The 22941-nt window shown below is 47.8% G+C and overlaps 1 protein-coding gene across 1 annotated transcript in view; it reads left to right on the forward strand.

The window, feature by feature from the left end:
* Nucleotides 1-22941, forward strand: part of GRIK4 (glutamate ionotropic receptor kainate type subunit 4) — a 126969-nt gene that overhangs the window by 41250 nt on the left and 62778 nt on the right. The window contains exons 2-3 of the mRNA XM_053963370.1: nucleotides 14298-14462; nucleotides 21262-21359. Of these exons, the coding sequence (XP_053819345.1) occupies nucleotides 14298-14462; nucleotides 21262-21359 (263 nt within the window). The remainder of the gene's footprint in view (nucleotides 1-14297; nucleotides 14463-21261; nucleotides 21360-22941) is intronic.

The raw sequence follows: 22941 nt of genomic DNA on the forward strand, positions 1-22941 counted from the left end.
GCTCGGTGCAGACTCCTCGTTAACTGGTTAATCAGGAAAACACAGCCAAGCACTTTTGGTGAAAGGCACGTTGGGTTTGGAGGGGAGGAAAACAGCTCAGAGGAGGCACCTGCAAACCACCAAAATGTTGGCCCAAAATCCTTTTATCCAGTAAAATAGTTGGGAAAGGGGAGATAATTTGGGTTTTAGGAGCAGGGATGGGCATTTCCAAAAGGTGGGAAAGTCCAAGTGAGTGCTCTGGGCTGCCAGGGGAGGATCACGAGGGGAGAAATGACAATTTTCTGGGGACTTTACCCCATCTTCTCAAGGGTGGAGGCTCCTGTTCAGTGGCCTTTGCAGGAGACTTCAGGAATGGTGTCCCCTGGTGTCATTGCACTTGTTAATTGGACTTGACAGATGATAATGAAGGAGAGGCTGTGGCTGAGCAAGGGCACAGGGAATGGCAGCACTCCTGGGGGAGCAGGGCACAGCAGAAGAGTCCAGATGTCCAGGTCACTCCAAGTATTAATTTCCGCTGTTTCTGCTCCCAGAGGTGGCGGGGGAAAATCAGTGACTCTGAAGTGAAGGTTATTTATCTCCAGTCCCCAATCCTGCCGTGGCCTTGCTGTTAAGCCTCATGAAAATTATTTTTTTTTTTTTTTGGGGGGGGGGAAGGACCCTTCTCTTTTGAGGATGTGTGGGGGACAGATCCCCTGAGCAGATGTGGAGGGGGGGTGACATCGCGTGCCCAAAATGCAGCCCTGTTCCCTGGAACTGCGGTCCTGTGCACACACGCCTTATGGCTAATGCATAATTAGCCTTAATTAGCTTAATTAGCCTGGAAAATGGGAGGGGGTTTGCCTCTGTTGGAAGGTCAGTGTGTCCCCAGTGACTGGGGGACGTTGTGGCCTTGGCAGTGTGAGCAGGACTCACAGGAACGCTGGGGGCTGTTCCATCAGGAGAGGGATGAATCCTTGAAAAAGGCGGGATTTTACCCCCTCAGGGGTGGGATTGGTGCCTAAATTCCACTGCAGGATTGGGCTGTGTTTTCTGCCTCTTGTCCCCATGAAAAGGAGGTGACAGCACTTCTCTGGCTGCTGAGAGATGGAGCTGGTTCAGAGTCCTGAGCAAACAGCCGCGAGTTGCAGTTGTGACGTGCCTGTCACGAGCAAGAACAGCCTTATTTATCACCAAATCACACCAAAGTGGCACCTTTTGTAGAGCAGTTGCATTTGTAGGATGCTCAGGGGCTGCTGAGTGCCACAGGCAATATTTTCCCCGTGCTGAGAACCTGCCCAAGTCGAGGGGACTCTCACTGCAAAGTTAGTTTGGAGTTGTCCCTTCAGCAAAGTGATCCTCGAGGTTTCCTTGTCTCCCCTGACTGTGGGCTCTCCTGTTTTTCCTTGTAATTAGCAGCAAGCTGCCTGATCAAAATGCTTTTCCCTGACTGGCAGGAGCACGGCTCTGATGAGTCAGGGAAGGAAGAGCTGCTGTTTAACTGGAAAAGGGGACTGGGGGGCAAGGAAGGGGAAGAATTGCTGCCAGAGAGCTGTGGAATGAATGAATGACATTTGTTTAAAGACACATGAGGAGATTAATGATGGGAGTTAAAGTATGAAAGCAACAGGGCCTAAGTGAGGCATTAATGGAATCCATTTTCTCCACCATCTCCTGCAGGAACTCTTTGGAAGTAGAGAAAGGGGAAAATCACTTTACAGTAATAACTGTTATTTATATAAGAGAACAGCTTTGGATATATCAAAATGCGAGGTTTCAAGGTAATAACTGGCCCCTCACAATCGTTGTTATCCATTTCAAAGACACTTTCTGTGATAGTGAAGAGATGGAGGAAATAGCCCCAGTCCTGCAACTGACCCAAAATGGAGTTTATTTTATCATTGTCGCCATTAGTCAGTTCCCAACCTGATAGGATTCTGTTAAGAAAAAGGTGAAAAGGCTGGAGATGAAGTGGGGCTGGTAATCAGCCTTGCAGAATTTTTTGGGACCATTTGATGGGCTCATTAGAGACCTGGGGCCTCATCTTGGCTCCCTCCAGAGCCTCCCTCTGCCGTGGCTCTGCTCCTTGGGCACGAAATCCGTCTTGCACAAAGGAGGAGCTCGGCTCTTCTGCAGGAACCAGGAGAAACTCATGAATGATTCATGAGGAGGGATTGGGGGTAGCAGGGAGGGATGATAATAATATTCTCCATGTGTCAAAATATAACAATAATTTGACCAGCTCTAATTTTTAATAACCACTGGGTTTGGGAGCAGATGTGATGGATGAGCTGGAGCAAGCCATGGTCTCCCAAGCTGGCTTTTCACTTCAGAGCACCAAGGCCACGCTCTGAAATATTAGAGCTCTATAAAACCTCTCAGGCTCTGGGAGGAAGGAGCAGAAAGCTGAAAAGGAAGGGACAAAGGGTCTGCTCTGCTTTCATAGTTCCAATTAGAATAAGTGTTAGAGATGATCCTTAATTGATCCCGGCTCAGAGCAGCGCTGGAGTGGGAATTTTGTCATCTTTAAACCTCCAATCTCATGGAGTGAAGCCTTTCAGAAGGCTTTTCCCCTTTAACTCTGCAGGGTGTTGTTGTGAGCACAGAATGAGCCGGCAGGGGTGGCCAGGAGTGGGTGACAGGCTTGGGGATTTGATGATGGGGTCACATTTTGCTGTCCCAGACATGGCCCAGGACATTTCTCACGTGGGAAGAGGCAGGAGAGGAGGATGATAAAGCAGCCCTGTTCCTCCAGGCAGGCTCTTTCTGGCTGGGATAATGAAAAAGAATTGGATTTGTGAGGGCAGCTGACACGGCTGGCTGTCTCCAAGATGTTTTCATTGCTGTGTTAAGAAGTCTTTTACAGACTTAGAGAAGTACCGGGAGCGTGGCGCTGCCTGAGGCTGCCAGCCCTGACTCCTCACATGACAGCAGCGAGGGTGAACCCCCAGCAGAACCCCAGAAACCCCCAGCAGAAATTCCAGGACCACCCACTGCAATACCAGCCAGCGGGAAGGAGCCTTGGCAAGGCCCCCTGTCCCCCTGCCCTCCCCTGAGTGTGTGCTTAGGCTTGCAAGTGTCAAACATCACTGCTGGCTTCAGCTCTTCAGGTATCCTCATTAAGGTGGTTGGAAGGAGGAGGATTTAATGATCTGAACCATGACTTCAATTAATCAGTATAAATGTTGCTTATTTATAACATAAACCCCGGCCTATGGGTAACTCTGTTGTTTAATTAAGCTTATCACTGGGAACCTGATCCAGTTTCTTGCTGCACGAATGTCACTAATTCAGTATCCCCTCTCAGAAGCTCCAGGACAGACTGCAGGGGATGTAATTCACTCCACTCCCTCTGCTTTACAAGCCTGGCTGGGTCTGGAACATCTCAATCCTCACCCCAGGCTGGTGCTGATTCCTCCCCAGTCCCACCAGCTCTTCCATCATTCCTGACATCCCAGGAGCCTGGAACAGCTTTTCCTTCAGTTTGTTCAGCCTTGTTCACTAAGAGTTTTTGTGTCTGCTTTAATTTACTCACTGCAGCTGAGCCTTTTCTGCAGTCTTGCTTTTCCTCTCTTCCTTTCTTGCTCTTCACTTGCCCTCTCCAGTTTCTGTGTGGTTTCTTTAAAACTTTTCCAGATGCAGGAGAATCTGTAATGAGCTCCTAAGCTGAAAACAAAAGCTGTTTGCCCAAAGTTCTTTTTTTACCCACACTGGAGAGCCTTGCACTAGAAACCTCAGAGATTCTCTGGGAAAACTTTGAGTAAATTTTAAGGATTTCGTGGTTGTTTTTTTCTGTTGTGCCAGGGATTCTCCAGGCAATGTTTGACACCCCCCTCTGCTTAGGGGTGGTCTCCAGAGGATGCTGAGACAAATTGCTCCGAGCAAGGATGTTGCTGTGCATCACTTCACTCACTCAGGGCTTTGCAGATCCTTCTCTCAAAAAGCCATCCAAGAAAACAAAGTGGAGCTGCCTTTTTTCCTTTTTTTCCCTTTTTTTTTTTTTTTTTTTTTTTTTTTTTGGTCCAAACGACCAGAAAAAGTACCCTGGGATTAGATGAATTAGCAGTGTGCTGCTAAGATGGATAGAAAGGCAGGGAAAACCATGTCAGAGTCCAGGGAAAAGCAAATTGCTGTTTCTCTTTCCCATCCAGAAGTCAGGGAAGAAGCCATCAGGGGAGAAGGATTGCAGTGGGCAGAGCATACTAAGGAGGGCAGGCAGGAAGGCATTAAAGCAACCCATTACATCAGCTGAGGGCTGAGTGGCAAAAGAGAAATAAAGAGAGGCTGTGCAGATTGATCAGTATTGGATCTGAAGGGCTTCCACATCTGGTGTGGCAGCTCCTTCGCATCTCATTCCGGCGTGACTCAGCAGCAAAAGGTGTTTGTTCTGCCAGGGAAGCACAGGGATGAAACCAATCCCGAGGCACCTCAGGGGAAGGCTCAAGTGTCGTTTTTATACCTGGATCAAACTCTTTTATGTGCTTCAAGAGGGGAAGGCCCAAGTGTTGTTTTTATACCTGGATCAAACTCTTTTATGTGCTTTATGACATCTGGATCCTCTTCAAGAGAGGTGAAGTGTCCAATGTGACCTTTTCCCAACTTTATTCCTCTTTTCAGCTTTTGTCTTGGAGCAGCCAGGTTTAGGGGGAGGTGTTCTTGCCCATGGAAGGTGTCCCTTCCCATGGAAGGTGTTCTTACCCATGGAATTTCTCCCTGCCCATGGAATTTCTCCCTGCCCATGGAACTTCTACCTGCCTGTGGAATTTCTCCCTGCCCATGGAATTTCTCCCTGCCCATGGAACTTCTACCTGCCCATAGAATTTCTCCCTGCTCATGGAGGTGTTTCTGCCCATGGAATTTCTCCCTGCCCATGGCAAGGAATTGGAATTTGATGATCTCTGAAGCCCTTTCCAACCCAAACATAGTTTGACTCGTCCATTCATGCTCAGCCATGTGGCATCGACCCACTGATCTTTACACACATTCCTGCTTCCAGGGATTCCCATCTCCCAGAAAGATCTGTTTGTAGTGCTGACTTTGTGATGTCCTCAAATGCCTGAGGACTGAGGCAGAATTGTCAGCTTTTGGTGGCAGAAAGGCTGAGTCTCTAAACAAGGCTTCCTGAAGCCTCCTGGCACAGTAAATCTGTTTATTTGCTGCATGGTCCTGGAAAACCTTGAGGAGTCACTTTATCTTTTCACTCTTCATCCATCATGAGAGAATGAAAATCATTCCACCTATCATTTGTCTGGCTCATATCTTTATAGGAATTGCCATATCTACATCCTGCATGGCCAGTCCTTGTCCCTGGGTCCATCTTTTAGAGATTTGTCACAGCAGCAGTGGCCAGTGATCTGGAACAGGAATACAAGTGGTGCAAAATATCTCCAAATTCTCCATATTAATGCAAGCAAACCCCCAGATCCCTCTACAACGTTTTCCCCCTCATCACCTTTATATTGGGGGTACATCCAAGGCCGTTTTCTGTCTCTGTGTGTGGATTAATTGCTGGGTAGGAGAAGCCAGGACCTGGAATTTCCCCTCTGCATCCTTTGGGCTGAGCTGTGCATCCCCTGCCAGCCTGGGAGGGATCAGCCAAAGCTGTGACCTCCCTGAAACAGGGAGGTGCTGGAAGAAGAGCAAATGCAATCTTTAAACCCTGAGATATCCAGAAGGGTTCAGAGGAAAACGTTCACTAAAGCTCCACTTAATGGAAATTCAGGGGCTGTAGAGGCATCCCCAGTTCCTTAAATCCTGTAACCTGCTGTCTCATCCTCACCAGGATCAGAGGAAATGGCCTCAAATTGTCCCAGGGGAGGTCTGGATTAGAAATTAGGAAAAATTTGTCCGTGGAAAGGCTGTCAAGCACTGGCCCAGGCTGTCCAGGGTGGTGGTGGAGTCACCATCCCTAAAAGTGTTCCAAAAATGTGTGGGTGTGGCACTTGGGGACAGGGTTTAGTGACCACGGTGGTGGCTTGATGATTTTTGAGGTCTTTTCCAACCTGTGACCAGAAGGAGGTTCAGGAAGTGTTGCAGGTTTCCCCTGCAAGGCAAAGTGCCAGGTTTGGGAATGCTTCTCTCCTTAAATCCCTGTCAGTCAGAAAATCCCGAAGTGTTGCAGATCTTTGTGAGTGCTGGAATGGCCACTGAAACCCAGCCACCTCTGGGGACAGAGCTCTGAGATTTTGTGGGCTTGTGGGTACAAAACACATTTATTGAGGGTATTTTGTGGGGTCTGGGTCCTTTCCAAATCCCACAGCTCCATTATTCATTTCCATCTCTCAAATCCATCATTAGAGCCACAAATCCTACTGGACTTTCCCATTTGTTTATTGGCTTTTTTTTTTTGGGGTTGTTTTTGTGTTTTTAACTCAGAACTTTACCCATTGTTTCTTCCTTCCTCATTCTTTTTGCTTGCCTGGTGGTGGCACTTGGGATTTGTGTGGTTATTTTTCTTATATTTATTCTCTCCACTGACTTAATTAAGTTGTTGCTCATTTCTTGGTCTTGCCAAGTTTATTGGCCCCACCAGGACTTCCCAGTGCTCTCTTCCTACAAAACCACAGCTGCTGCCAGTCACCTGAGACCACGGAAATGGGCAGAAAAACCTCCTCTGGAAACTCAGCTTGACATTGTGGAAGCAAAAGACAGGCAGAAAAATGATCTTCCCAACTTGGGTCAGTGTTTTTAGGCTGGATTCCTAAGAAAATAAGATTCTGGCACTTAGGGGATGTGGGTGGCCGTGCAGGAGCTTGGATTTTTGGCAAATTCTGTCCAGTTTGACAGATGGGGCTTTGCAGAGGTGCTGAAAATCTGGATTAGAGGGAAGTGCTGTGCGGAGCTCCTGCTGGGAGCAAAGTTTCAGGGAAAACTAAAAAATGCTGTCCCACCACACCACATTGACCTGTGCAGAAACAAGCTCCTGGTGCCTGGAATTCCCTGATTTTGGGGATCTGGGGACGTGCAGGAGAGCCCCTGGTGTTCCAGCCTGTCCCATTCCCTGATCTTACACCTCGGGAAGGTTCAATCCCTCATTCCTCCTTCTCCCTGCTTTTCTCTCCTCGTTTTTGGGAATTCTCTTGGCAGGTTTTTCAGGGCATGGAGTGGGACTTAACTGGTCACAATCCCAATGTTTAAATCCCCAGCTCAGGACTTTCTCTCACAAAGCTGCAGTGCCTCAAGTCTGGCTGTGAGAACTCACAGGAATTTCCCTTTAAAATCAATTTCCTGCCCTGCTCTGGTTCCAGAGGGTGGGTTCAGACCCCATGAGCCTCCCTGGAAATTCCCTGGATGGGAATTTCCCACTTTACCCCCTTTTCTTGTCTTTTTGTGCCTTTTTGCTTGTCTCTTCATGCTCAGGGTGTTTGCTGCTGCCTCGGAGTGGGGTTTATATTCCCAAAATCAGGTGAGATGAGGAGCCTGGAGGGTTTTTACCTGCCTGCCCCAGAGGGATGATGTTTGCTGGGATCCAGGGATTGGCATTTGCATCCCAGCATGATGGACAGATCACCATCTTCCTGCTCGAGTTCTCTGGAAACTCCAGGTCTCAGGGAGTGTAATTCTGATTTTATGAACACAAAGCAGTTATTAAGGAAGATAAAAGAGAGATTGTGTTTCAAGCAGCAGGAACTAAAGCCCTCAGCTGTTTTTATCACATCTCCCCTGAATTTGCTCTCTCAGGATAGCAGGAGTGAGAGGGAAGCTCCATTTAAATGCAGATTTCCAGTGCTGGCCAAGAGCAATAAATAGCCCTCCGCAACCCTGACCAGACAAACATTATCAAGCCTCTTTGTGAAGGAGATTTTATGTTTTCAGATCTTCTTTTTTCCCCTGATGAGGTGCTCTTTCCTCGCAGAGTAATAGCATGTTGACGCCTTTTTATTTTATTTTTAAGCAGCACTTCAGAGATTATAATGGAAATACAATCCCACCTGTTTCTCCACTGGAGCTCCACTTGACAGCTCTGTAATGAGGAACTGTGCAAATTTCTTCTCCTTTACTGTACTGACAGCCTGGAGGGTTGATACCTTATTCAGCAGAGCAGAAAAGCACAAAAAAAAGGGCAATTTTGGCAACATTTTTTAATCACCTGACCCTGCAGCCTCGTGGGTTTGGAGGTGGTTTGGAGTTCAGGAGGATGGGGAGATGTGGAGATCCCTGGGGCATCTCCTGATGTTCCTCAGCAGGGCACGGCTGTTTGAAGAATGAAATGCTTTCCTGGAATTCTTTTGGGTTTCCTGGTTTGCAGAGGAAGGACTGGTCGGCTCCAGTGGCAGGTACTGGATGTTCTGGGCGACTGAACTGGGCTGGACTGGGATTCCAGCTCGGAATTTGATAAAGGGGGCACAGAGGGTTTGAGGACTAGGGAATGGCGTGGCCAGCAGGAGCAGGGAAGTGAGGAGCCACCTGGAATTCTGTGTCCAGTTCTGGGCTCCTCATGGAATGAGGGGCTGGAGAGGCTGAGGGAGCTGGGAAGGGGCTCAGCCTGGAGAAAAGGAGCCTCAGGGGGGACCTTGTGGCTCTGCACAGCTCCTGACAGGAGGGGACAGCCAGGGGGGATTTGGGATCTGATCCCAGGGACAGGGACAGGAGGAGAGGGAACGGCCTCAGGCTGGGCCAGGGCAGGCTCAGGGTGGAACCAGCAGGAATTTCCCCATGGAAAGGGTTGTTAAGTATTGGAAGGGGCTGCCCAGGGAGGTTTGGAGTGCCCAGCCCTGGAGGTGTCCAAGGAAGGGCTGGATGTGGCACTCAGAGCTCCGGAGGGGATTGGGCACAGCTTGGATTTAACAATCCCAGACATCTTTTCCAACCTCAGTGATTCAGTGGCTGTGTTTACAGCATAAATCAGAAGAGGTTGTAGGTGTGATCTTAACCTGTCATTTGGGACATTTAGGAAATATTACAGGTACCTTTATGTGTTTTTCACTTGGAGGGACAGGTTATGAACAGTGAAATATCCTGTTTACCAAGCCAGTGCTGTGTTAAATCTACATTTTCAAGAGATGCCTTGAGATGGAAATCGCGTTTCCGAGTATGACTTTCCATTTCAAAGGTGTAAAAAAGCATCTGAGAAAATGTAAATAAAAAAAAAAAAAAAAGGCCCTGAATGGGGAAAGGTCAGCTGCACACAGTTTGTTGTGGCTGTGTGTAATCCTCGCAGTGGCATCTGTTCCCTGTTATTGTTACAAAAATGTGACTTCATTGGATTTGGGATGAATGATGGGCTGGGGAGCGATGCTGGAGCTGGCTTGCAGTGGGCTCAGCCTGTCAGAGTGCATATGTTGGCAGTCTGGCTGGGGCAGGCAGCCCTCCGGGAGCCACACGGCCCTGGGGGATGCAGGATGGAGCCTTTCTGCCCCCTCAGCCCTGCCTGGAACCAGCTGGGGCTGGGGAGGATTGAGTTCCAGCTCTGGCTGAGCTGGCTGGGCACTGACTCAGATGGTGGCTGTGTCTCACCCAGCTCAGGGAGCACACCAGTGACAGCCCTGCCTGCCTCACTGCTTCGGCACAGAGAGGCACAACTGAGCTGTGTGGGGTGAGAAATGGATGGCCTTCCTCCCCCTGGAAGGAGGAGGCAGAAGGGGTTGAGCATCTGCTCTCACAGCTGGCTGTGCTCAGGGCTGGAAGGGCTGTGGCCACATGGCCCCATCCGCGTGGGCTTGGGGAATCCACAGGGAGCTCCTTGTGCAGCTCCTGCCTCAGCAGAGAGCACCAATTCCTCTTTTCCCTGCTCCTTCCTCAGCAGAGAGCTCCAATTCCTCTTTTCCCTGCTCCTGCTTCACCAGAGAGTTCCAATTCCTCTTTTCCCAGCTCCTGCTTCACCAGAGAGCTCCAATTCCTCTTTTCCCTGCTCCTGCCTCAGCAGAGAGCACCAATTCCTCTTTTCCCTGCTCCTGCCTCAGCAGAGAGCTCCAATTCCTCTTTTCCCAGCTCCTGCTTCACCAGAGAGCTCCAATTCCTCTTTTCCCTGCTCCTGCCTCAGCAGAGAGCACCAATTCCTCTTTTCCCTGCTCCTGCCTCAGCAAAGAGCACCAATTCCTCTTTTCCCTGCTCCTGCCTCAGCAGAGAGCACCAATTCCTCTTTTTCCAGCTCCTTCCTCAGCAGAGAGATCCAATTCCTCTTTTTCCAGCTCCTGCCTCAGCAGAGAGCTCCAATTCCTCTTTTCCCAGCTCCTGGCTCAGCAGAGAGCTCCACTTCCTCCTCACCCCCATCCCCAAGGGCTGACAAATCCCTGCAGGACAGTCACTAAAATCTGCTTTTCTCAGAAGGTGCCATCCCATCCCCTTGCATTTCTCTGGCTCCTAATGATACCTTTATTTTTCCTGCTTCTTGCTGTTAAATCATTGACTTTGAGCGTTGCCTTTGAAATGTGTGTCTGACAGAGATTTGCACTGGAAGTCACTTGTTGCTTGAACCTTGATTGATTATTACCCAGCTATTCCAAAGGGATAAACTCTGCTTTGGTACTTCTGGAGCATGGATTTTGTGTTAATTGTATGGGAAATTGGAGTAAATGGAATAAAAAGCTAATTATTCTGATACAAGGGATGTTTTTCCTGTCAGAATTGGAGCATCCCATGGGAAGAGATGTTCTTCCTGAGAAAAGCTCAGCCCTGGCTGGCTTCACTCAGTGCCTGGGAAATCCTGAGCAGCCTGAGCCAGGCACTGCAGATCCAGGTGCTCCTGGCTCCCTCTGCAATATTTTCCTCATCATTCATGGAGAAGCAGTCTAGACCGGTGACATTTATCACGATGGGGAAGATAGAAGTGATTTTTGAGGGCAACAAAGTTCAAAGACTTTGCTGTAAGTCTTCAGGATTAAAGATTTACTTGATGCATCTTCCCCTGTTTAATAGACAGGAGGAGATGAAAGGGAATTTCTGTAAAGATTTTCGTTCATACTTAATGATGCCACTATTAGATGAGCTTTGGCACAGTGTCCCGAGCCATGAAGCTTTAAAAACCAACCTTTTTTAAACATTAAATGACCTTTTTTCATCCTCCAGCTTTAATAAATAAAGATTAGTTCAGCCTCATTACCTCCCTAGTCCTGGGGGCTGGTTTAATATTTAGTTAAAGTAACCAGTCTCCCAAAATGAGCACATTTTGCTGGTTTCCTAAATCCCACAGGGAGACTGGAAACTCTTCTGGAATTTGATCTGGGTCCTGGAACTGCTGCTGCCACTTCCAGCCTGGACCCAGCTCTCCATCTGAATTCCTTTCTTTCCAAAACCTGCACTTTCCCCTTCCTCTTGTATTTGCTCCCAAAATTCAAATTCAATCGCAGCTGAGTAGGTAAAAGAGTTTGCTGTTGTTATTTTGGGTTTATTTCCTTCCTTTTCCTTTTCCTTTTCCTTTTCCTTTCCTTTTCCTTTTCCTTTTCCTTTTCCTTTTCCTTTTCCTTTTCCTTTTCCTTTTCCTTTTCCTTTTCCTTTTCCTTTTCCTTCTCCTTCTCCTTTTCCTTTTCCTCTACCACCTTCAGGGAAGTTTTCAAGATTCTCAAAAATAAGAATGGGAAATCGTATCCTGAACAGAAATTTTAAAAAAAAAGGCCCTGTGCAAACTTTTTTTGCTTAGCTGGCTCGAGGAAACTATTCAAAGTGCTTTGGTTTTGACTATTTTTATACTTAAAAATCATTAAACTGTGTATTAGTGGAAGTGGATTTTGTTTGAAAGCTGCCAATTAGGAAAATACTTGAAAACATTCCCCAATTTGGTGATTTTGAAGCTTTAAATTAGAAACTAATGATTAATCTGAGAATGCTGACATCCACTCCCCCACTGCTGATCTTCAATTTCACAGAGTCAGCACCTGAGCAGGAGCTGCATTTGGTGATGTTCATCAGGCTCAGCACATGGATTTACCCTTCCCTGGGAGCAGGGCTGGAGGAAAAGTTTCTGCAAGAACTTTCTCCTCTGCTTCTCTCCTGGAAAAGTGGAATTGGTGGCAAATTGTTCTCCCAGCTTTGTTCTAATTAAGAGAAGTCATCAGCCATATTAATATCCTAAAACCCCCGCTCCAGGCCTTGGAGGAAAGCACAACCCCTTTCGTGGCATAATGAGATTAAGATGAACTCAATTTAACTCCCATAAAACTGGGAAAAGGTAGGAAAAGAAGGAATTCTTGAGTATCATCAGGATATGAAGTAATTCAGGCTGGTGTGGACCAGCTTTGGGCTTGCACTGCTGGGGTTAGGGCAGGGCTGGGACGTGGAGATGCTCTGCAGTTGTGCCAGGAGAGAAAAGATCCCACTGGGATGAGCAGGGCGAGGCTGGGAAAAGAGCCCTGAGAGCTGGGGGTTGAAATCAGGCTGTGCTTTGGGTTTTGGGGCTGGCCCAAAGTCTTAGGGGCAGGAAAACCAAAGGAAAGGAGCCTGGGCTCCAGACAGGGGGGTCTGGGCCGTGCTGGGGACTCTGTGGTGCCAGGGAAGGGTGGTGGCAGCAGCGAGGACCTTGAGGCACAGCCCAGATCCCTCAGTCCCACCTCCAGCTCAGCATCCCTGTGCTGCTCTGGTCCCAGCCAGCTCTGCCTTCCAAATCTCTGTGTCCTTTTGCCTTGCTCTTAGGACTCAGCCATATCTCCCTGATGGGCTTTTTTTCACTTCCCAGCTCATTTATGCTTTTCCCTTCAAAAAAAAAAAAAACAAAAAAAAAAACCAAAAAAAACCAAAAAAAATACCAAAAACCAAAAACAAAACCCAAAAAGAACCCCAAACAAACAAAACCCCAAAAAACAAACAAAAAACCCACAAAACAAACAAACAAACAAACAAATTTAAAAAAAAACCAAAAAAAAAAAAAAAAAAAAAAAAAAAAACAAAAAAAAAGAACCAAACAAAACAAAAAAAAAAAAAAAACCCAAACCCAAACCTGCTGCAGCACCAGGAGTTTCTTTCCTTCCCTTTTCCTTCTTGCCTTCCTACAGGACAGGGACAGGTTCCAAAGCTCCAGCAATGCACCCGGGCTGCTCCAGGGAGTTCCCTTTTTCCCTGTCACCAACCAGCAGAGCCCCACTAATCCCTGCTCTGCTCCCCTACACCTGATCCAGCACCTGAGCAGTGCTGAAGGGCACCTCTCCCTGTGGAGGGATGTTTTTGGGGGGAGGGAAGGTGAGAATTGGTGATTTTTTAATGCACACAGCAAACAGCAGCACTGCTCTGCCCCAGATCAAACGGAAAAGCTGAGTCCTGGGGGGACACCTCCTGTTAGCAAGGAAAAACCCACTGGGCTGCCAGCTCCTCATGAAATTCTGCTCTGAATGCTCCACCCCCTGAATTCTTTTCACCTTCCCTCCAGAAAACAAAGGTAATACCCCCTCCCCACCTCCCTGTGCCTGCCACAGATCGGAGTGGGCAGCCCCAGGAGCTGAGTTCAAGAGCCAAGAGCCTCCTGTTTGAAAAATATTTGTCCCTCCCCACCCACAGCTGCCCACGTGCTTCCTGAAATATTCCAGCTCCTCAGCACCCTATCAGTGCTCCCACAAAGGAACCATCCCGGGGTTTTTGGGGACGTTCTGCCTTTGTTAGGATGTGAGGCAGCGCCTGGATCTGGGTTTTTTAGGGTTGGGCAGCTGGATGTGCCTGTCTGGGAGCAGCCAGCCTGTGTGGCAGTGGGTGCTGGGAGCCTGGCAGTGTGGGTGGCTGTGCTGTGGCATTCCAGCAGGTAAAACAGAGATTTCTCTGCAGAGATTTCACCACCCACCTGTCTGGCAGGACCTGGGGAGTGGGAGAAGCAGCGGGAAAGGCCACGTGTGGGAAGGGGGATGTGCCAGCTCCGGTGGTGACAGGAGCACAAACAGAGCTCCTGCAGGGATCAGGGAGTGTGGGTGGCGCCCAGAGAGGCTGCCTGAAACAGAGGTTAGACAGAGCTAAAGGAATAAAGGGGGGATTTATTAAAAGGCTTTCAAAGGACACACCTTGGACAGGAAAAGAGCTTGGCCATGGCTACACCCAAGATGGACCCCAGGTCACGAGTTTTCACACTTTTATAAGTTTTGGTCCATTTCCATATTGGGTTAATTGTGCAATTCGAGCTCCAGGTGATGCAGCCCCATCCTCCCAGTTTGCTCCCCTCCATTCCCTGCTGTTTGCACTTTTTGGGCTGAAGCTGCAGCGGTGTCCTTGGTGCTGGGGCTGGAGAAGGATTGTTCTGTGTGCCTGAGCTGTGAGGAGAACTTGCTGACACTTTACATGGAGTTCAGAGTTATAAATGCAGTACAGAACGTGGAAAATATGAAAGCTCAAACTTGAGGCATCACGGGGATGGGGAGGGGAGTGGAGATCCCAAACCTAACCCGTGCCAACACCTTCTTCCCCCACAGCTGCCATCCTGGATGACCCCATGGAGTGCAGCAGAGGGGAGAGGCTCTCCATCACCCTGGCCAAGAACCGCATCAACCGCGCGCCCGAGCGGGCGGGCAAGGCCAGGGTGGAGGTGGACATCTTCGAGCTGCTGCGGGACAGCGAGTACGAGACAGCAGAGACCAGTGAGTACCACCCCGAGATGCCTTGTGCAGGCTGGCCTAGAGCAGAGCTGGGCAGAGCTACAGAATAAAGCAGGGATTTATTCAAAGGATCTCCTCCATGGATCCACCTTGGGCAGCACCAGAGCCCAGCCAGGGCTGCACCCAAATGAACCAAAATGGTCCCAAAATGAACCCAAGATGAACCAAAATGGTCCCAAAATGCACGAGCGCTCCCGGGGGCTCTCACTGGGATCAGCTCTGCTCCATTTGCACCTTGCAGTTCATTGTCCCATTCCAGCTTTAGCCCAGGCACTCCCATCCTGCTTGTTTTTCTCTCTCCAGCCCACGCTGTTTGTGCTCCTGGGCCTGAGCTTTGGATCATTTGTCCTTGGTGCCCAGCTGGAGCAGGAATTGTTTTGTCTCCCTGCTCTGTGCACAGAGCTCACCATCCCATAATGTGAAGCCCAGACCCCACACACTGAAGCAGCACAGAATCTGAAAATAGAAAAGCTCAAACCTGAGGCATCACCAGAGAGCCCAACTCTCCTCCCAAGAGGCATCTGGCACTCTGAACTTGTGATTTTGTGGCATCAAAGGGGAGCAGAGAGAAAAAACCCATCTCTGCTCCTTGCACAGAGCAGTTTTCACTCGAGATGAATGAAATGGGCTGGTGCGAGCTCAGGCGTGGACTGAGAGGATCCCCAGTAAGCTTTGCCACCACTCAGTGGCTTGGGACAAATAATTTCCTTTAATCTGCCTGTCAGTAAACAGAGGTAATGCTGGTCCTTTGTCAAGAGCTTAATGGTGAGCAAACAAGAGACTCTCGGGCAAGTTGGGTGCAATTAAATTGTTTTTAAAACCCTGTGGAATCCTGTGTGTCAGCAAACATGACAGCTCTTCCTGGAGCTTGAGATTGGCAGCAGATTTATTTACACCAAGTGAAGTTTCTCAAGTGATGTTTGAAATCAGGAGGATGAAGAAGAGCTAATTTCCAAAGAGCACCAGATTTCCCATGTCACTTGCAAGTCCCTGAGTGAAGCTGTTCTTTATTAGGGTTGTTCCTCTGGATGTCCAATATGCCAGTTCTGTGCTGGTGAATAAAAAAGAAATTGCTGGTCACTGTCCCACAGTTTGAAAGGAACCCTAAAGGTCTCTGGTAGTTTTTTTTTTTTTCCTGTAAGAGAGAAAATCCTTTGGAATAGGAAATCCTCCCTTTAAAATCGTTTTTTAAGCCGACCTTTAGAGTTCAAGAGAGGGCTATAATTTTTTATTACCAATTGACTCAAGAAAACTGGAAGAATCATTTGAAATAATATGGATTTTAGACTTCTTTCCTAATGATTCTGCATTCCATGCCTGTGTGATCTGCAGCCTATCCCCAAAAAGTGTGGCAGAGTGTTGTGCTTTGGGGCAGGCTGGTTTTTCCTGGAGCTTTGGTGGCTTTTCTGCCCAGCAGTGCTCAGGGATCTCCAGGTGAGCTGGCTGTGGGATCAGCACATCGCTCCTTCATTTCCTGCACCAGCGTTTGCACTATTTATAGAAGTGTGCAGTTAATAAAGAGATCTCAGCAGGAGCCTGGGCTCTATTTATAGAGCCTGTCACCCATGAGGCAGCCCAGACTGAGCCCAGCTCAGGGACCTGCACCCAGCACTTCTCCACTGCTTTGGATCCCTCAATTTTTAATTATTTTCCTGGTCTTCCCCACCTCTATTGTCCACTCTTCTCCCCTAACTTGGCACAGCGTTCAGGCAGATCCAATTTATCTGGCCAGCCCAATTAAGATCTAATTTATCTCGCCAGACTTTGCAGAAAAGATGGGAATTGCCATGGAATCCCAGACTGGAGTGGGTTGGGAAGGACCTTAAAGCTCATCCAGCTCCACCCCGAGCTGGCCTTGGACACTTCCAGGGATCCAAGAGCAGCCACAGCTTCTCTGGGCATCACAAAATGGCATTTTTAGCCCAATTTTTGTTCCTTCCTCATAAATATCCTGCTTGCAGCAGCATTGCTGGCTTCTAACTTTGTTTGGGAAACCAACTTGATTGCAGTGACCCCAGAGCTGCTGTAAGGATCATCAGAGGCATTTCTGCCTCATTTTCAGCCTGTGACACTGCTCAGGAATTCTCCTCTCGGAAGGTTTCTCCAGCAGAGGAATATGAATTGGCTGAGAATGAAATATTATGCAAGAAAGTGTTGGTTTCAGCAAATGTTGTGTTTGGGGAGAAACTGGAAACAGGGCAAGTGAGGAAGAGGAATCTTCCATTTCCAGTTTTCATCTTGGGGTGATTTTCTTTGTTTTCTTTACTTGGATTTTTAGAGTAGAAATTGGAGCAAATTGACTTGATTTTGGTGAATCTTGCAGTGTGTTATTTGCCTTTTCTTCAGAGGGAAAAAAATGTCCGCAAGCTTTTCTTAGAAAAGGAATAATCTGGATTCTGTATAGCTCTGCTATTAATGTCACTGATGTTATTCTTGATTTATCCTGGTGGCAGAGGAAAATCAGATCCCCGAACTTAAATTTCAAGGCTTTCATGGCTTTCAAATGCTTCAATACGTTGCTGGTTCTTGTTATGACACACAATATTAATAAAAACTGTTGAGATGTTTTAACTTGTGACTGCAAAGCTGTTTACAGCTGTTTAATACTGTTCTCACATTTCACACGCTTTGATTCACTCTTAAATATCACAGCTCCATGCTTAGCTGACAGATCTGGGAGTGCTGGGATTACACCACATACTCCATACACAGGAAAAGGAAGAATTTTGGGGAGTAAAGGTTTTTATTTGGGGAGTCAGGGTTATTTTATTTTATTATTTTATTTATTATTTTATTTTATTTTATTTTATTTTATTTTATTTTATTTTATTTTATTTTATTTTTATTTTATTTTATTTTATTTTTAGTATTTTATTTTATTTTTTTAATTTTATTTTTATTTTATTTTTTTTATTATTTTAATTTTTTTTTCTGGAGCTGTTTTTCTCCCATTTTCCCTTCTGACTGACTCAGGTGTTTTAATGTAAGAGAGCCCCAAAATCTGAGTTGCTCCAGCAGGTAAAATCCCAGTCAATCCATCACACTCATGCCTGGTTTGCTATTCCAGCTTTAGATATGAATGAACACAAACTTTGGCGCTTCCTGTGTGATTTTATGGAGGTTTCAATGAGAAGTTGTGAGCAGAGCCTTTTTTTTTTTTTTTTTTTTTTTTTTTTTTTTTTTTTTTTTTTTGCTGTTTCAAGGAAAACCTGTTCTCTCTTTGTGTTTGATGTCCCAGCTCCTTTTGTGCAGCTCCAAAATGACTTGTTTAATCATGTCTTTATCTAAACCACCTCGTTCCTTTTGATGTCTGGGCAGGACAGATTTCCCTGCTTGTCCCCCTGTCCCCTCTGGCCTGCTCAGCCTTTTAAGCTCCTCTTTGTTGTGAATCCAGACGTGCCGGGGCAGGTCAGGCAGCAGCTGGAGGATTGGAGATTTTGATTTATCCACGCTGATATTTCAAAGTGCCCTTCCAAAGGGTCCTTTCAGTGCTGTTGGCTCCAACGTGTTGTTTTTACCTGTCCCACTGTTCTGGGGGATTTCAGCCTGCTCTGGTTTTGGGGTTGGAAGGGACCTTAAGGATCATTTTGTTCCACGCCTTGCCACGAGCAGGGACGTTTTCCACTATCCCAGCTTGCTCCAAGCCCTGTCCAACCTGGCCTTGGACACTTCCAGGGCATCCCCAACCTCTCCAGATCTCTCTGGTGGCAGGTTCCTGTCAGGAAGCACAAGGGATGCTCCAGGAGCATCTTAGAACCCCTTTTCTTTATGCACTTGGTGTTTTCTCTCTGAGAATCCTGTGACCAGTCCCTGTCTCTGGAGATCTCAGCTGTGTTTTGCAATCAGGGAGCTCCTGAGGTGTTTCCACACTTTCCCTGCTGGTTTATTTTGAATTATAACCAGGAGCCTTCTGTGCATTCTGTTTGAAACGCTGCTCAGGTATCTGTGTGCTCTGAACGAGATGATTCTGCCCCGGGGTGGATCCTCTCTCTGGAGGGAACTTTCAGCCCTGCTTTGAAGAGGGGAGAATTAATGGAAATGTTTTCCAGGTGCTCTGGGATCTCAGGAAGTGAAAGACACTCTCACCATGTCTGAGGGGATGTGCATACATTTATCATCAAGAGCTACTCATTTGTTGTGCTTTTTTCATGTTCAAAAATACGTTTGCAGTTCTGCCTTCCTTTAAAAAATATCTTGCTGTGTCACAAGTGTCCAAACCTGGGCTTAATCCCCAGATGCACTCATGGAAATGGTTGGACACTGCCCTGCTGTGCAAAAGGAGGGTCCCTGTGCCCTGAGCACACACCTGATCCAGGTTCAGGCTGAAGAGGTTCTTAAGGTGATGCCACTTCAATGTCCAGCACTCCTGAGACCCTGAATTCTAAACAACATCAAAACTGGGAGAGAAACGGAGCAGCTGGAGCCTGCAGCACGCACAAAGGGCCTGCACAGCCCACAGCTTTTGTGTGCCCAGGTGTTGGGGTATGAGGGGATTTGAGTGGCAGGGGGTCTGAAATTATCCATAGTTAAAGTCCCCGGGATTGTTGGATGGATTTTGGATACAGGACCAACATTTCCACTTCCTGCAAGTGCTTGTGTGGATGCTCATGGCAGCAGCAAGGTCGAGCCTTTTCTCCCTGTGGAGACCTGACGGCATCAGGTAACGCTCTGGAACAGAAAATGTACTTGGATTACAAGAGAAGCTTTCCAAATGTGGTCAAAACCTTTGCCTCAGGCACCTCCACTTTGTTTCCATTCATTTTCCTTCATTTTTGTGGATGTTTCCCCCTGGTAGTGATAAGCCAGGCCTTTTTCTTCCTCCAGTTGTTGCAACTCTGTTGCTATGGCTACTTAACCCACTTTTTGTTCCTGCTAGCAGGCACGAGAAGAAAATCACTCACCAAACTTCCCCCTGCACGGCACAATGAAATTTTCCCCAGGAATTTTGGTGACCTGTGGAGCAGCTCCTTCCTGGTGGATGCTGAATGGCAGAGCTGAGAGGGACTGATGGGTGCTGCTGAGGCAGCAGGAGAGACTTTCAGGCTGCTGCTCTTTATTTAAAAGGATCTTCTGGAGAGGTTTAAGTGTCTGTAAATTTTTTAAGCACGGAGGAAAAGCAAGCCCTGGATTCCTTTGAAGATGCTGCAGAAAAATATCCCTCATTCCATAGGAGATTGAGTTGTTGGAGGGCGAGGGAGCCGAGAAGGAAGGAAAACCCAAGAGGAGATGTTTGCATTTCATGAGCATTTTCTGTAAGAAGTTGGAGCAATCAGCAGGGACTGGAGAGGATAGGAGTTTTTCCTTCAAAAGAGAAGCAAAACCAATTCCCCAAAGTGACAAATTAAATGAGATTTGGGCCTCATATTCCAGTCGTGAGGCTGTGGAGCAGTCTAAGGCCAGAGATCACAGAATGGTTTGGATTGGCAGGAACCTTAAAGATCATCTTGTTCCACCTCCTGCCATGGGCAGGGCCAACTTCCAGGGTGCTCCAAGCCTTGGGCACTTCCAGGGACCCAGGGGCAGCCACAGCTTCTCTGGGAAAACTTGAAACTGCAGGTGTTCACTTCCCAAACCCCACACTCAACCCCAAACTTGCTCTTCTAAAACCACCCCAAGCACAGTGAGTTTTTATTCCACTTCCAGCCTTGATTTAAAGACTCGAAGTCACTAAAACCCCTGCTCTGATCTGTAGCTCAGCAGTTTTGATGATGAATTCACTTTACTACCAAAAAGAACTGTGTTCAGATTTGACTTTTTCCAGCTCAAATAACTCTTCACAACCCTCACAAGAGCTGCTCTGAGGTGCAAGAGGCAGGTTGGACAGTGATGAGAGCTGAAATCTCAGCTTTGGGATGCAGTGGTTTGGTTTTCACACACAGAAAATGTTGTGAGCTTGCCCTGGCCAGAACTCATAAAAGTTTTGGTGCCTCTTTTCTCCCTTTTGGTGCCTCCTTCCTCCCCTTCAGTATCCAGTTTCTTCAGAAAGATTCCAGTTGAGCAAATGTGGCTTTGTCTGGGGAAAAAGCTGAGTGTATGAGGATGCTGGGGCAGGTCAGCTCTCAGGGGCTCAGGGACTGAGGCATGAGGGGCTCTCAGCTCCTGTTCAGGAGGATTTTCCTGCTCTGCAGGAAAGGTTCTGAGCGATGCAGGGGATGGCAGCAGGGAGGTGACACCAGCTGGGCTGCTCCTGGCAGTGAAATTCAGCTGGATTTGTGCTGTGAATAAAAGGACCAAAAAAGGGTTGCAGTTTAACCTGGGGAGAGATTTAACTTCTTCAGTTTGTCAAGTGTTTTTTATGGTTCTGCTAACCTCGGTGGCAGGGAGCCAGAAGGTTTAACTACTGCCAGGAAGAAAACAACACAAAACAAATGAAATCCTTGTTTTTACCACTGAACTCTGCAAAGATGAGGGGAGAAATTCCTACAAGTCTGTTTGATGCTTTGAAGCCAGGTCACTGCTATGTGTAGTAGCATCTTCCATAAAGTTTAGTTCATGTTTCTCTCCTGGGGACAGAAAGGGGTCAGAGATGAAGATTCTGGGGTTTTGGGGAGAGTTTAGGTGGAGTTTTAAAAGGCTGGGGGAAGATGGAGAGTGCCACAGGCAGGGTGACAATGCTTCAGGGGGAATAAAGGGATTTTGGGGATGGAAATGGCAGGGAGGGTGTTGTGTGAAGGAGATGAGGCCGTGTCCTTACTGAGGTGCAGCAGACACTGTGAGCACGACTGCCTGCTGGAATTTGGGATGAATTCTGATCTCTGTTCCCTCTCTCTGCTGCCCACAGTGTGCCAGATTCTCCCCAAAGGCGTGGTGGGAGTTCTGGGACCTTCCTCCAGCCCAGCCTCCAGCTCGATTATCAGCAACATCTGCGGGGAGAAAGAGGTAAGTGAAGCTCCTTGAGTGGACAGCGTGGTTGATCACCCCTCCTCCTAATGCACAGACCTTTGAAATGTCTCCTTTTCCCCTCTGCTCCCTCTTTCTGCCTCCCTTTTCCTCTCTGCACCCCCTTTTGCTCCATCTCCCCTCACATTCATCACCAACCCAGCCACGTCCCCGCTGACTGAGGGCTGCAAAGCCCAAAGCTTGCCCTGGTGGATGCAAACCCAAAGCTCCTGCTGTGGCTTTGTGCACGTTTTCGGGGAGCTTTATGTTTACTGCTGTTCCATCCAGTTCAACCCCTTTTTTTTTTTAATCTGTGTCCAGACTCTGTGCTGGGTTTAATATTTTATAAGCCTCGAACCGTGCTGCACGGATCTGGCTCTGCACTCCGGAGAAGAAATTGAGTTCTCTTCTCACAGTTCATCCCTTTAAAGGCAGATGACATCTCTCAGCCATTTAGTGGCTTTCTCTGGAGCCCAGCCATTGCAGAGAGGAGGCTGGGACTGAGCACTGTAAATAATTTGCATTCACAAGTGAGTGCTGGTCCTTCTTCCTGGGGTGTGGAAGAGATGGAAGGGATCTTCCAGCCCTGATGCAGCAGGAGGGGTCTCCTGGGGGTGTTTTGTAGCATTTTCTCTTGCTAAATGTCCTGGACATGTGCTCCCTCCCAGGAAAGGCAACTCTGCAAGTGTTTTTCCTCCGAAATTCAGATTCATTCTGAGTCTCTGATCTGAGGCTGCTGATTTATTTTTTTCTTCAGAAAGGAGAGGTGAGTGCTGGTGCCCTCCTGAGGTGTTTGGTTCTCTTGGCTGCCCTCCACATGATGTAAACCTGCAGGAACTCTGTGGGATTTACATCCCAGGAGCATCAGCTGGGACACAGAGTCCAGCCAGAGCCCCCTGTGCCTGCAGCCACCCCTCAGGGACAGAGAGCAGTGTCCCCAGGCAACCACCGAGCACCAGCTGGAGTGACTGGGGGATGCTCAGGGGGATGAACCTGTTCTGTGTTACTCCTCTCATGCCCAAAGAATTCCTTTCCCCCTGTCCAGAAATGAGAATTGCACTGGGGCAGTGTGACATTCACATTCTCTGGACAGACAAACATAATTCTGTCTCTCAGGAGAAGCACAGAGAGGAGAAGAGAAAACAATCTTTATCTCTGCTCCTTGGTTTTCCCCATGTGGAATGTGGTGTGGAGATTGTTCACCTGCAGGGATTGCTGGGCTGGATTCTGGTGAAGGTTGTTTGGGGTCAGTGACCAGTGGGATCCAGCTGTGCCTCGGGCTCTCAGCAGAGTCACGAGTTTGTAAATTAGGTAGGTAAGTAAGAAATAAATATATAGAATAAAATAGTATCTCTTTAAATAGTATATTAATGGAATACAGTATAGTTTTAATAAAGTTGTCCTTCAGCCTTCTGATCTGGAGCCAACATCAGCATTTCTTCCCTGAGTCGGAGGCGCCTTTTCTTCCGACAGGGCAGAGCTCTGGGACAGGAGAGGAGGGTTCCTGGGGGTGAAGGCAGGGGTGACCAGGGCTGTGCTGCTGGATTCCTTCTCCTGTGTCTGCACCTCTGTCTGAGCCCCG

The sequence above is a fragment of the Vidua chalybeata genome, chromosome 23 (genome assembly GCF_026979565.1).
Source record: "Vidua chalybeata isolate OUT-0048 chromosome 23, bVidCha1 merged haplotype, whole genome shotgun sequence".
NCBI classification, from domain to species: Eukaryota; Metazoa; Chordata; class Aves; order Passeriformes; family Viduidae; genus Vidua; species Vidua chalybeata.